The sequence below is a fragment of the Coregonus clupeaformis genome, chromosome 24 (assembly GCF_020615455.1).
Source record: "Coregonus clupeaformis isolate EN_2021a chromosome 24, ASM2061545v1, whole genome shotgun sequence".
NCBI lineage: Eukaryota > Metazoa > Chordata > Actinopteri > Salmoniformes > Salmonidae > Coregonus > Coregonus clupeaformis.
In genome coordinates, this window is record NC_059215.1 from 13,662,170 (window position 1) to 13,677,445 (window position 15,276).

The window sequence follows — 15,276 nt, forward strand, 5'->3', positions numbered from 1 at the left end:
TTGGATACAGGCAACTATGTTATATTCTCTACCACAGTGTGTTTCTATAGAGCTGACTGACCATGGACTTTGAGGGTGGTGAAGGCCTCCACTTTGCCCTGCTTGTTGGAGGCAGTGCACACGTATGTCCCAGAATCCTCGTGGGTCACTCCAGGAACCGACAAGGTATTGACTACCTGTATACACTTAGGAGGAAGCTCCCCATCCAGCTACAGAGAGAAGGACGCACAAAACATGTCAAATCAGGATCCTGTTCACAAGGCACATACTGTAGATGGAAAATAGTCAGAAACAGATAGGCACCATCTTCACTAGTTTGTTTTCCGTTGCACTGATAGGGTGTTGGTTACCTTGGACCATTTGATGGCAGGCACTGGGTATCCTGATGCCACACAGGGCAGGACAGCATCCGATCCCACTGTCACTTCCTTCAGCTCTGGCAGAGCTGCGATCTGGGGTAGGGCTTTACAAACAAACATCTGTCAATACATGGTAGAGGGGACAAGAGCTATAGGAGTGTGTGTGTGTGTGTGTGTGTGTGTGTGTGTGTGTGTGTGTGTGTGTTTGCCGACGTACAGGACCAGTACACTCCTTTTTCTACTTACACTGGACATTGAGGACCACCTGGGATTGCACAGATCCCACATCGTTGGTGGCAGTGCAGCGGTACTGTCCAGCGTCAGCCTCGGTCACCTGTTCGATCTTCAGCATGCCGCCCTTCACCACAATGTGTGCCGGCAGCAGCCCTCCCACCTTGCTCCAGCGCACCGTGGGCTGGGGCTCGCCTATGGCCTGACACTCAAACTCCACCGAGTTACCAACCATGACAGTCTGCACTGAGGTACGCACGTTGATCATCACCTTGGGAAGGGCTGCAGGCAATGGGAGAGGAGAGAGAGGGTTCATACAAACACTGAATTAATACATTGCAAGTTCATAAAAAGAAAGATAATTGCAGAGCCATTTATAGAGACATACATGTATGTGATTCCCAGATCATTGAGAGGGATTGCATAGTGGGGCTATACTAAATATTCTGGTTATAAATATGGGTTGTGACAGTGTCAATGATTGTATGAGGGTGTTGGACATGGGCAGACCTTGGATGGTGAGCTTGGCGGTATCCTGAGCCTGGCCATGAACACTGGTGGCTCTGCAGATGTAGATGCCCTCGTTGCTCTGATCCAGGTTCTCAATCCTACACAAAACACACGGATCAGATACAGGCAGACAACCCAAATGCACGTTCTGATTTCACCAAGAGGGACATGATCCTGGATTATCATTTTGTTGATCCTGGATCATCATCTGGTTCATCCTGGATCGTCATTTAACTGTGTTGATCCTGGATCATCATTTAACTGTGTGGATCGTCATTTAACTGTGTTGATCCTGGATCGTCATTTAACTGTGTTGAACCTGGATCATCGTTTTGTTAATCCCGGATCGCCATGTTGATCATTTTGACTGCCTGCTGTAAAGTGTCTCTCCTGGCTCTCTCACCTCAGCACTCCGTCTTTGATGTGATGGTTGGGGGGCAGGGCTCCTCCCTCCTTCAGCCACTCGATGGTGGTCCCCAGGCCTCCTGCAGCAGAGCAGGTGAACTCCACAGCACTACCCTGGGCCTTCACCTCTACCTGAGGAGACACACGCACCGCCAGGGGCGCTACACACACATACACACACACACAATAAGGGAGTGTTTGTGTGCTTATTCACTGAAGGTGTCTGTGTCCATACGTTATTATGGTAAAAAATAGGTACCTTACTGTAGACTAATTTCATCAACACAGAAGCCAGGCTGTGACTGGGCACAGTACTTACATCTGACTGTAACCTTAGTGTGTGCTTCACTTGTGCCCACTTTGTTGGTGGCGACACACTTGTAAGTGCCAGCGTCCTCGGCTGTGGCCAGGTTGATCTGGAGGTCTCCTGCCTGGGCGTCAGCCCTGGTGGACAGGCTGCCGTTCAGCTTGGTCCACTGGAAGAGCAGGGGGGGAGTACCATGGGCCAGGCACTGCAGTCGGATCACCTCGCCCACACGCACTGCCACGTCGTCGGGCAGGGAGGTGGCATAGGGAGGAGCTGCATTACAGAGACATGGAAGGTTAGAGATCCTAAAGGGACTAGTATTAGGAATAGATGATGATTTGTGACTGGATTCAGGAAGCTGGGCATTTGGCGCTAGTTCCGACTTCACAGTAGGGCTGGAATTGTTATAATTTTTTTATAGTTTTTGAACATGTGAACATTCATGTGCCTTAATAAAAAAAATCGGAGGTGATCTGTAAATATGAATAAAAAATGTAAATGACAAGCCTAGTTTAGCCAAGGAGAAAGTACTGAGCTATATAGGGAGAAAGACAGGATCCTTCCTGGCTTGCCATGATTGGCTTTGATAATGGAGGGGCTGGATATGCCGAGAGATGTTTGGCCTGTCATATCACAGGCTTCTGTCTACATGTATAACAGAATGGGGTTTTCCTGGTCAGTATATAGATAATCTTTGCTTCCGCAGATTTTTGGAAAGATATAGTTATGGACAACTGCAAAAGTGTTGTTACAGCGCTCAACTACATTGCTGGCCTACATTTAGCGCAGGTTGGCATTTATTGTCATGAATCTTGACCTGGAGGCAGCTCTGCAGAGTGGTCACTAGCTAGCACAGCCACACTGCTAACACTAATGCTTAACCCTAACCTTGCATTTTTATGATATAGACAATTTAGACTTTGCAGCTGGCCCACCTAGCAGAAATTGCTCAGTTTTGCCTATAGGGCAAGATTCATGACAATAAATGTCAACCTGCAAATTTAGCTGGTGCTATCGACAAAGCTCAGTTGTAGAAAGTTTAAGTAGAGAGATTACTTTCTGGAGGACAATGCCATGCTGACTCACATGCGTTTACACGGGTGGGGCTAAGGCTTAAGAGGGTGTGAAAGATGCTGAATCGGCATAAAACAAAGAAGAGGTCTCTAGCAAGTGTGAAAATCTCAGCAAAATCTTTCAAGGGCTTTTTTTCCTACTTGTCTCCTAAGTGGTTTTACAGCATAACTTTCCCATGTTTCATCCAACTACAGTTGCTATATTTTGAAGCTCTGAGTCTATATTTATATAAAAAAGCAAATCACTAAATTATACTTAAGCTCGCATAGAGATGTGCGATCACATTTATGCATGGTGTGACGTGATTCATGAGCTGAGAAAATAGTTCCTCATAATCTATTTAAAGCATGGGTCATTGAGTTTTATTGGTGTTAATAATCTATATAAGTCGCCACAATATTTCTGTGTAGACTGGAACCTGCAGTGATGAAACCTTAACCTGGACCCAGATCTCTTTGGTTCCAGATTTGTATAGCCAACACGATTACGATTAACAGGAGTTGGCTAAGCAGCACAATACTAAAATCTCTCTATCAGACTCACTCTCCACATCCAGCATGATGGTGACCTCTGTGGTGCCCATGTTGTTGGTGGCATTACAGATGTACTCTCCAGAGTCTGCCCGGCCAACTCTGGGCAGAACCAGGGTGTTGTCCACTACTTTATGTCTCCAGGGAAGAGGGGCACGCAGCTTAGACCATGTGATATTAGGGGCAGGGAAACCTTGGGAGGGAGGGAAATCACAATATCAGTGTGTGAAAAGGACTTAAGTAAATGTAAATGTCAATGATTTGTCATGCCAATTGTATGCTCTTAGCAAAGATGAGGTAACTATGACATGAAGTTCCTCTCAGCTCTCATTTGTAGGATGTAATTTTACTTAAAAGTATTATCTGTACTAACAAGTATCAATACAATCAAAACCTGGGAACTCAGTTATCTTTGCTATAATACTCATTAGTGTAATTTGTAGGTGCATCAGTTACCGTGAGCGTCACATCTCAGTGTGGTGGTCTGTCCCTCCACCACCACAACGAGGGGTTCTGGCACAGAGGCACGGGGCGAGGTGGGCACCTGGGCACCCCCTTCCACGATCACTTCAACCCTGGTCTCAGTGGTGCCCTCATTGTTGCGGGCCATGCACACGTAGGTGCCACTGTCTTCTGGACGGGCCACTAGGACCTTGGAGGGGAAGACAGCTTTACTGCGTCTGCCCATCATAGAATAAATAGCACACCCTACGTAATATATCTTAGCATAAAAATTCATTACATCCTAACACTAAGGGCTGGTTACCCAGACACAGATTAAGCCTGGTCTTAGACCAAGAAGCACTTTGAATTGAGAATCTAGGACTAGGCTTAATCTGTGTTAAGGAAACCTTTATTCTTCCATGTACATTTTACATTACATTTGTCATTTAGCAGACACTCTTATCCAGAGCAACTTAGAGGAGCAATTAGGGTTAAGTGCCTTGCTCAAGGGCACATCGACAGATGTTTCACCTAGTCGGCTCTGGGATTCGAACCAGCGACCTGTCGGTTACTGGTCCAACGCTCTTAACTGCTAGGCTACCTGCCACCCGTACAGTACAAAAGCTCAGTAAAAATGACTTCGAGGTTTCTTAGGGAGTTGAAGATCAGGAACACAGATCCAGTACAGTACCTGCATGACAGCGTTGGACTCCATGGGCACAGGGCTGCTCAGCATGGTCTTGCGGGCGTTGTCCAGCCTGTGCCATGTGACAGATGGCCGTGGCTCCCCGGAGGCCTGGCACTCCAGATTGATGGGTTCACCCACCCTGACTCGCACGGGCCCCTGAGGGGTGACAGTCGCTACGGGAGACTCTGGAAGGAAGGATGACATCACCCAAATAAACAACCGTAAGGCCTTTCCTTTACCATGACAACCACCAAGGGGGGCCCTTAGTTCATCGACAGAGAGCAGCTGCTCATAGTGAACCACATAAAAAAAACATCAACACCATATATATGTGTGTGTGTGTGTGTGTGTGTGTGTGTGTGTGTGTGTGTGTGTGTGTGTGTGTGTGTGTGTGTGTGTGTGTGTGTGTGTGACTACGCCATACCTTTGACAATCAGAGAGACGATGCTCTGGGTGATTCCAAACAGGTTGCTAGCCACACAGCGGTAGGTGCCCTGGTTGCTAGGGCGGGCATCAGTGATGATGAGGACAGTGCCGTAATGGTCAATTTTCACATTGTCTACAGAATGACAGGTTTCACAGGGAATAATTTAGTCTATCAAGCACATCTCTGACAAGCAGCAACTGTGTCTGTTTGATTAAAAACATAGCTAATTGGATACAGACTATATATTGTCATTACTGTAGATATTGCAGGTAGTTTGCGTGAGTGGATAATGACATGATTCTGACATCTGACATGAATCTGACTAAATGCCTGTCTGCATAAAGTTGTATGGAATTGAATTGAATGTTTCAGTATCCTCCAGTCAGAGAGTAGCAGTGTAACAGCATGTGTGTGTGGGAGGGGCCTCACCAGGAAGGGGCTGGTTGTTGGACAGTTTCCACTCCAGGCGAACAGGCTGGGCTCCACTGTAGACCCTACACTTGAAGCTGGCTGACTCTCCCTGTCGCACCGCTGCACTGTGGGGCTCAATGGAGATGATGGGGGTCTGCAGGCCTGCTCCAGGAAACACACACCACCACAAACATTACAACAGGACAACATTTCCTCTACTCACTCCAGTTCACTTTGGTTCTAATCCTACAACACTTACAAGAGGGTGTACTGTAAGTACCAGATCATGATACTATAGGTCTATGGCCTCCATTGGAAGCATTGGAATTTGTCAGCAAATACAGAACATGATAAACTAGGAACCCAGGAAGGTTTGAACCAGGATGAGATCATGGCACAGTGTGGAAAAGTAAAGCATACACTCTGAGGTCACTTTAAGGAGGGTTGGAATTAAACACAACTGGAAAAGTAATACTGTACATGACGAAAGGCCACTAAATAAATAACACAGATGTTCCTACTGTGTACGCCTTGGACTGCTTCACCACCATCCCCAGTGATATCAGTTGAGAGGACAGTTCCATTGTCAAGCCAGTGTACTGTCACAGAGAGAATGGCTTGATGACTTACGAGAGGAGGTGGCAGTGACTGAGACAGAGACTGAGGCCTGACGGACAGGAGTACCAGGCCCTGCCTCCACACGACAAATATACTCCCCAGAGTCATCTGGGCTGGCAGAGAGGATACGCAGCTGGGCACCCAGAACCTGTTAGGCACAATGGGAATTATCCTGCTGAATATTCAACTGAAATAAAACAGTCTTCATTAAAGGGATATTTAGGCAATTACTTTGTTCTACTTCCCTAGAGTCAGATGAACTCATGGATACCATTTTTATGTCTCTGCGTTCAGTTTTAAGGAAGTTGAAGGTAGTTTCTGGAGCAATTGCTAACTAGCATTAGCGCAATGACTGGAAGTCTACAGGAACAATTAGCATGCTTTCTTGCAAAATGTCGCACTATCCCTTCAATTGATTTTTCATAGAGATTTGACTAGCTGAGCTTCCTAAACAGTAATGATACCATATCAGCATGTGGCTACAGCACATTTACGTGAACAGTTGGAAGCATTTGTATGTCAGAGGTAAGATCCCAAAGTTCCTGGGTTTTCAGAAATCCCTGTTGAGAACTTTGGGAAAATCAAAACCTGGGAACTTTGGGAAAGTTTCCAGAATTGTTCAACCCTAGTAACATAACGTGTATATTCCAACCTGGTGATTGGCAGACAGGCGTCCACTAGACCTACTCCAGGTGGCAGCAGGTGGGGGGTTACCAGGGACAAAACAGTTGAGGTCCAGAGACTGTCCCTCCTGGACGTCAGCTATGGAGGGCTGGATGGTGATGGCTGACGAGATGGTGTCTCCTCCTATTGCTACACAACAACAAACACAGGGCACAGATATTTACTAATGTTAGATTACTGTCAACGCACAGCAGCAGCAAGCTCTGGGGTACAATTACCTGGGTCATGCCGAGTAGGGAGAAAACTTTTGAAACAGATTAAAACATTGACGTAATCTGAACTATCTTTCAAATAAGAAACAGCCGTTTCCGATTTACATTGCAAAACATTTTAAAACGAGTGCCCTACTGAACATGACCCTGGAGTGACCTCTCACCTCTATTGACGGTGACCTCGATGCGAGCCTCTGAGGATCCTATGGAGTTGGTTCCGACACACAGGTAGGTGCCAGAGTCAGAGGACTTGATGTTGGGGATGAGAAGGGTGCCAATGTCTGTACGCTCCATACGGGCCTAGAGAGGACACAGCAACGAGCAAGGAGAGGGATGAAGAATATGTCACGATGGCCTTAGACACGATGCACCACCGTGGTACGAGCTACACGACAATGTGCATGACAATGATGATGTCTCTACCCAAATCCAATACAAAAACATCATACATACAGCAGATTTCTTACCTTTGGACAAACCACCTACTGTATGAACATTGGATTTCACAGACCACAAAGGTGCGAACAAAAGACACACTTGACATAATTTAAAATCAATATCAACAAAAGCACAGCAGGGTGGATCTTCAGCATATACAGTATATAGCATTGTTAAATGGTTTGTGCGTTGTAACAATGTTTGTGTTATGATCATTAAAATAGGCTTTTCAGGTATTGCTGTGCTTTGCAAGAAAGAAAACAAAAAAATCTAACCATTTCATCGTTGGTTGAAGAGAAAAGTAATGTTTAGGTATATCAACATTACTATAATGATTTCACAGTTAAAATGTTTAATTTGACAACTAATAATGATCACTATTTAAACAGTTACCAGTTACACTACAGTAGGGTCCACTATAGTAGGATACACTACAGTAGGTGGTCATACACTACAGTAGGATACACTACAGTAGGATACACTACAGTAGGTGGTCATACACTACAGTAGGATACACTATAGTAGGATACACTACAGTAGGTGGTCATACACTACAGTAGGATGCACTACAGTAGGATACACTATAGTAGGATACACTACAGTAGGTGGTCATACACTACAGTATGATGCACTACAGTAGGATACACTACAGTAGTATACACTATAGTAGGATACACTACAGTAGGTGGTCATACACTACAGTATGATGCACTACAGTAGGATACACTACAGTAGAATACACTACAGTAGGTGGTCATACACTACAGTAGGATACACTACAGTAGGTGATCATACACTACAGTAGAATACACTTCAGTAGAATACACTACAGTAGGTGGACATACACTACAGTAAGATACACTACAGTAGGGTGCTCTACAGTAGAATACACTACAGTAGGATACACTTCAGTAGAATACACTACAGTAGGATACACTACAGTAGAATACACTACAGTAGGTGGACATACACTATAGTAAGATACACTACAGTAGGGTACTCTACAGTAGAATACACTACAGTAGGATACACTACAGTAGAATACACTACAGTAGGGTGCACTACAGTAGAATACACTACAGTAGGTATAGTAGCACATGATGTTGAGTTGTTAAAATGATTGAGTACAATGATGACAGGACTGGGAAACTGTTAGGGAATTGACATATTAGACATAGTGCTTTGAGCCAATACAATGCTTTCAAGCAATACAAAGCTCCTCTGTCTATGTACAGTATGAAATCACTGGAAATGCATTACAGATGATTACTAATACTTACAACCACTCACTCACTAACTCTCTATGCCTTCATTTGTAAATGAATCCCAATGTACAACCAACACAACGGTAAGGCGGTGGATCAACTCTATTCTAATGGGGAAATAATCAGCCTGTGCATGGCACAGAAATGTCCAATTGAGTCCCTAAGCAACTACTTTACACTTGAACTATAATGGACAGAGTGGTGGACCTTACTACAATTTACAACCTTACAACCATACAGTATTACAACCATCAACGTGAACAGTGGACCAGTGTTATGGCTGAGAATAGAGTACACCTAAAGACATCATTTAAAGGGATGTGTCTAGAATCTAGAGAGAGACTTTAAAGGGGAGTGTCTGGAGAGAGAATTTAAAGGGGTGTGGCTGTAGAGAGAATTTAAAGGGGTGTGGCTGGGCTGGGTGGATTACAGTATCCTGGGGGTGGTGGTAGTGTGCCATCCATCCGTGGACAAAGCTGCTTAGCGCTGGCCTAGTCAACCGTGAGGGCCTGGCTAAAGTGAGCAGTGGCCGAGGTGGAGCCGGCTCAATTTGTGTCTGAACCCATTCACAAGTTTTCAAAGCAACCCATTTGCTAGAGCACACAGAATTTCTGCGTGGCCGCACGGCAGAGCCTGAGACCCCATGGGAAAAGCTGACACAACGCTGAAGCTCTCTGAGGCAGAACAAAACAGAGCCCTGAGCCTCGGCTGGCGGAGGAGACACCAGGTACGGAGGGACTAACCCAAAGGGCCTAGCATGAGGAGACTATGTCCCAAATACCAAGCTACGCCCTGGGGCCTGGGCGTGGACATACAGGAATAATAATAATGTGAACAAAATGCTAAATAGTTGGTTTAGGAAACATATATGTCAGGAATGATATGATGATGGTTAGGGCTGGGAATTGAGAGGGGCCTCACGATACGATATTATCACCATACTTAAGTGCCGATACCATATGTATTGCGATTCTCACGAATCTATATGTATTGTGATTCAATACTGCGATTGTATTGCGATTTGATATTCCAAACATATTGCTCACTATTTATCTGTTGCAGAGAGAGAAGAGTCAGCATGAAAAAAAGAGTTTTGATCAGTCAGGGAAATAAAAGTGCTGAAAACATGTTGGGTCACTATTTAAAAAGCTATAGGATAGTTTTGGCTCAGGTATAGACAACTAGCCCTAGCTACCGCTACCTACAGTAGCAAAAACTTATTTTTTTACAAATCGATACTTGGGAGTCAAATATCAATCCAAAAATAATATTGCGACATGTAACTGTATCTATTTTTTTCACCCATCCCTAATGATTGTGGACAAATGAGAAAAAGAAGGACAATGGATGGATGGAACACTTACAAGACAAAAACAACAACTAAACCATGCCATAAGTAGAGCTTCACACCCAGCTTGTTGTTGTTGTTGTTGTTGTTGTTGTTGTTTTCTACCAGTTATACTGAACTACTATTTCTCATGGAGACTTTGTGAGCAGTTATTTGCTTGTAGTGAATTAATGGCAGTTACTGTGTGTGATGATGAATCAAAGACACGTTTGATCATGCATTTAGTTGACAGTGTGTTTAGGCAAGGTCAGTAGAGGGCAACAGGTGGGAAGTAAGAGGCGAGACAGATAGACAGACAGACGTAAAGACAGAGGACAGACGGACAGACCTGCAGCTCCTCAATACGTCTCTGTAACACATCGAGACTGTTGCTTTTAAACTGATGGAAACCGTGAGAAGGAATGGCCTGAGCAAAACGTAAAGGAAACAGGGAATAAAGAAAGGGGGGAAGGAAACACAAGAAGGAAAAAAAACAATAAAGATTGGTCAAAACACTTCACACCAGAATTCACTTTTTCACCAACACAACCCTTTCAATAGCATGGTGAGATACCAGCACCAAATACTGTATACCAGGGGTGTCAAACATCCGGCTCGCGGGCCAGATCCGGCTCACGAGGGGGTCCAATCCGGCCCGCGGGTGGTTTGAGAAAAACATTCATAAATAAATGATTAAAACCAAATTGAAACTGTGTAGAAATGGTAATGGACCTATATTCATACAGTTTCTTGATTGTCCAGCTCGTTAATAATCACTAGACAGTCAGGGAGCATCGAACATTCCAAAAACAATGGATAAAGGACTATTTTTGGCAAATTTGGAAGGCAAGGAAATATAACAAATTTTCTGTGTGGACCTCGTTGAAGACTGAATGCGGCCCCAAGAGCGAAGTGAGTTTGACACCCCTGCTGTATACGATACATACAGTGAGAGCCTTGAGAAAGTATTCATACCCCTTGACTTATTCCACATTCCTAAATTCGAAAAGGATTCAAGTTATTTGTTTCTCTCACCTATCTACACACAATAACCCATAATGTCAAAGTGAAAACATGTTTTTAGAAATTTTTGCAAATTTATTGAAAATCAAATACAGAAATATCTTATTTACATAAGTATTCACACCCCTGAGTAAATTCTTTGTAAAAACACCTTTGGCAGTGATTACATCTGTGAGTCTTTATGGGTAGGTCTCTAAGAGCTTTTCACACCTGGATTGTACAATATTTTCCATTACTCTTTTCAAAATTCTTCAAGCTCTGTCAAATTGGTTGTTGATCATAGTTTGCCATAGATTGTCAAGTAGATTTAAGTCAAAACTGTAACTAGGCCACTCAGGAACATTCAATGTCATCTTAGTAAGCAACAACAGTGTATATTTGGCCTTGTGTTTTAGGCTATTGTCCTGCTGAAAGATGAATTAATCTTCCAGTGTCTGGTGGAATGCAGACTGAACAAGGTTTTCCTCTAGGGTTTTGCCTGTGCTTAGCTCCATTCTGTTTCTTTTTTATCCTGATAAACTCCCCAGTCCTTAACAATTAGAAGCATACCCATAACATGATGCAGCCACCACTATGCTTGAAAATATGGAGAGTGGTACTCAGTAATGTGTTTTATTGGATTTGCCCCAAACATAACACTTTGTATTCAGGACAAAAAGTTAATTGCTTTGCCACATTTCTTTGCAGTATTACTTTAGTGCCTTGTTGCAAACAGGATGCATGTTTTGGATTATTTTGTATTCTGTACAGGCTTCCTTCTTTTCACTCTGTCAATTAGGTTAGTATTATGGAGTAACTACAATGTTGTTGAGCCATCCTCAGCTTTCTCCTATCAAAGCCATTAAACTCTGCAACTGTTTTAAAGTTACCATTGGCCTCATGGTGAAATCCCTGAGCAGTGTCCTTCCTCTCTGGCAACTGAGTTAGAAGGACGCCTGTATCTTTGTAATGACTGGGTGTATTAATACACCATCCAAAGTGTAATTAATATTCAATGTCTGCTTTTTATTTTATTTTTACCCATCTACCAATACCCCATCTACCCTTCTTTGCAAGGCATTGGAAAACCTCCCTGGTCTTTGTGGTTGAATCTTTGTTTGAAATTCACTGCTCGACTGAGGGACCTTAAAGATAATTGTATGTGTGGGGTACAGAGATGTGGTAGTCATTCAAAAATCATGTTAAACACTATTATTGCGCACAAAGTGAGTCAATGCAACTTATTATGTGACTTGTTAAGCAAATGTTTACTCCTGTACTTATTTAGGCTTGACATAACAAAGTGGTTGAATACTTATTGACTCAAGACATTGTAAAGATTTTGAAAAACATACTTCCACTTTGACAATATGGGGTATTGTGTGTAGGCCAGTGAAGTAAAAGTCAAGGGGTATAAATACATACTTTCTGAAGGCACTCTATGTAGCTACTCTTAAGATCAGGTTATATCCTAGACAGAAAGTATCAGGTAGAAAGGACCAGTGTTTACCTGCGGAGGGAGTTGTCCTCCCTGTTTCTTCCAGGTGAGTCCGGGGCTGGGCGTGCCTCCAGCCCTGCAGTACAGCCTTAGAGTCTCCCCCTCATGGATGTCCACTCTCTGGGGGCTCACCTGCACGTGGGGCAGGCTGGCACCTGAAGCATTCAAACACACAGGAAGAACACAGAATATGCGAAAATGAGGACCCAACCAGACTGGTAGACAATATGGGTTGTCACTAGTTACCACAGCCACAAAGTTGGCAATATCGTAAAAATTAGTGAAAACAAAAATGTGCTTTTTGGTCTTAATTTAAGGTTAGGGTTTGGCATAAGGTTAGCAGTGTGGTTAAGGTTAGAGTTAAGTTTAGGTTTAAAACAGTCAAGTTGCTGAGGGGAGGACGGCTCATAATAATGTCTGGAACGGAGCGAATGGAATGGAAACCATCTGTTTAATGTATTTGATACTATTCCACTAATGCCGCTTCAGCCATTACCACGAGCCTGTCCTCCCCAATTAAGGTGGCACCAACCTCCTGTGGTTTAAAATTAGATTTTAAGAAGATATTGTAGAAATAATGACTTTGTGGCTGTGGTAACTAGTTACGATCGACAATATTGGGCAGATTCACAGTTGAGATAAGCACACACAACTCAGACCTCAGAGCATGCATAAATCATTCTTCGATCTCAATAGAAGACTTGCGCAACAATTTGAGTAAAGAGTGCAGATCTCAAGTAAGAATACCACCCTATGAACCTGTGACATTGGCCTGTTGTTGATGTTGAGACCCACTGTGTACGTAGAGGACTGCCCGTGCTGTGTGTTCTCCGTGGGTGTTGAGGGCCTTGCAGACGTACTCCCCCTCATCCCCCCTCTCCACAGCAGGGATGGTTAGTACTCCTCCACGGACCACAGCGTTGGGGCTCATCCTGTTACCAGGACCTCCACCTAGAAACACATAGATTTTTTTTATATTTTCCCCTTTTGTCAGTTATGGCATTATACAGAGTGAATGTATACTTCCAAAAACAGCTATTCAAATACAAGATTAGAACAGGTCGTCATACATGCGAATGAATGTGTTCCTAATTGACTAAGCCAGCAATTGACCAAACTAATTCTACTGGCTTAGTTTATGTTGTAGGTGTTCCACTAGCTGCAGCCTTCCTTACCTATCCACTCGATGGCAGGGGTAGGGTTGCCAGTCACAGTACAGCGGAACTCAGCGCGGCCTCCTTGCTGGATGGTCAGGACAGGAGGATTGACGGTAGCCACTGGCTGGGCCCCCTCAGCAGCTACAATAAGGCAGAGAACAGTTCAGCATTGCTCAGAAATAGACAGCGCCCAAAGTATGGGGCGTTAGTGTTCACAAAGGGCAGGGGCTTTTCTGCAGGAAGGGGCTTTGTTTACAGTCAACACTTTCTAGCTACTGCATGAGATGAGAAAATATGTCAGGGATTTGTCCTCTCACTTGAACAACAAACACTTACCTCATCCCTTTGTATAATTAAATTACACAAAATGCCCCAGATTCTAAACTGTGAGTCTGATTTTGGACCATCAACCTAACATTTTGTGGGTAGTAATAATGGCTACCAGACACAGGAGGTTGGTGGCACCTTAATTGGGGAGGACGGGCTCAAGGTAATGGCTGGAGAGGAATTGGTGGAATGGTATCAAATACATCAAACACATGGTGAGGGCAGAGAGAGGGTGGTGGGACAGGGCTGGGTACGTGGCCTACGCCTAGAAATTACCCCTTGGCAGCCAGGGCCCTCTGTGCAGCCAACACAGATGAGAGGTGGCAGGCTGGCCTTGGCAGGGCACATGGCTCTCTGTGCCAGCTTGGCTGGCCGCTGATCCCCAGCCACATTGAATCCCATCTGATCCCAGGGCAACAGAGCAAAAGAAAGCGCCCTTTCAGCGTCCAGGGAGGACTATCAGGCTATCTCATCTCCGAGCTAAGCCCTGGTCTGGTTCTGGGACTCACTGACCTGAGAGAGAGACTGACTATATTTCATCATCTTTGTTTTCTGAGAGCCTGAGCACTGACTAGTACACTTTCTCAAATTGATCTTATGATTTAGCTTGTCTCAATATTGAGACATGGTGACCTACCTCAGTTGACCTATGTGAACTTAGTAATGTAGAATAGAGAATTTCAGTAAGTGGGTGGTGAGGTTACGACAGGCCATTAAGTATACAGTATATCTTATTGAAACATTCAGTGTGTCAGACGGTTGAAGGATGATATCTGTCCAGGGGGAGGTGAGCACGATGAGAGGAATGGCAGATAGTTCTCCCCCTGGGCTCCAGTGAGCTAACAGCCATGATCGTGATGTGGTGTATTAGGCACAGCATGATGTTTGAAGCACAATATGACAGCTATTCCAGAACAGTGTGTGTCCCTGTGTGGGACCGTCAAGCGGAATGCAGATGGGGAAAGTTTGAGTGGTGTCTCCTCTGTGTTGAGTGCTGATTGGAAGAGAACAAGCTAAGTACTCAAGTCTAGATAGAATGAGGGAAATAAGAACATTCTATAATGTCTTATTGAGTATGTACATTTCTCTCTCAATGCATCAGATACTTGAGGTTATAAGAACATTCTAGAATGTCTTATTGAGAATGTACATTTCTCTCTAAATGAATCAGATACTTGAGGTTATAAGAATATTCTAGAATGTCTTATTGAGTATGTACATTTCTCTCTAAATGCATCAGATACTTGAGGTTATAAGATAAAGATGGAGATCTGATATCGGTCAGATGACTGTAATAAAATGTGCATTAGTTGTTGTCGTATACTAGTGGGGTGTTAAAAAAGTGAGTGTGAATGTTTTGTG

The 15,276-nt window shown here is 44.0% G+C and overlaps 1 protein-coding gene across 4 annotated transcripts in view; it reads right to left on the reverse strand.

Moving 5' to 3' along the window:
• hspg2 (heparan sulfate proteoglycan 2) overlaps positions 1–15,276 on the reverse strand; it is a 207,518-nt gene that overhangs the window by 20,808 nt on the left and 171,434 nt on the right. For 2 of the 4 annotated variants that reach the window (XM_045207055.1, XM_041845707.2), the window contains 18 exons: positions 13,606–13,728; positions 13,226–13,381; positions 12,443–12,585; positions 10,280–10,357; positions 7,065–7,200; positions 6,657–6,817; positions 6,017–6,152; positions 5,405–5,548; positions 4,973–5,107; positions 4,552–4,733; positions 3,873–4,068; positions 3,430–3,609; positions 1,825–2,085; positions 1,504–1,666; positions 1,101–1,198; positions 606–872; positions 351–463; positions 62–209 (listed from right to left, as the gene is read on the reverse strand). In XM_045207055.1, coding sequence (XP_045062990.1) covers positions 62–209; positions 351–463; positions 606–872; positions 1,101–1,198; positions 1,504–1,666; positions 1,825–2,085; positions 3,430–3,609; positions 3,873–4,068; positions 4,552–4,733; positions 4,973–5,107; positions 5,405–5,548; positions 6,017–6,152; positions 6,657–6,817; positions 7,065–7,200; positions 10,280–10,357; positions 12,443–12,585; positions 13,226–13,381; positions 13,606–13,728 — 2,820 coding nt within the window. Of the gene's footprint in view, positions 1–61; positions 210–350; positions 464–605; positions 873–1,100; positions 1,199–1,503; positions 1,667–1,824; positions 2,086–3,429; positions 3,610–3,872; positions 4,069–4,551; positions 4,734–4,972; positions 5,108–5,404; positions 5,549–6,016; positions 6,153–6,656; positions 6,818–7,064; positions 7,201–10,279; positions 10,358–12,442; positions 12,586–13,189; positions 13,382–13,605; positions 13,729–15,276 lie in introns of all 4 variants that reach the window. The other 2 variants (XM_045207054.1, XM_045207053.1) reach the window with 1 other exon arrangement.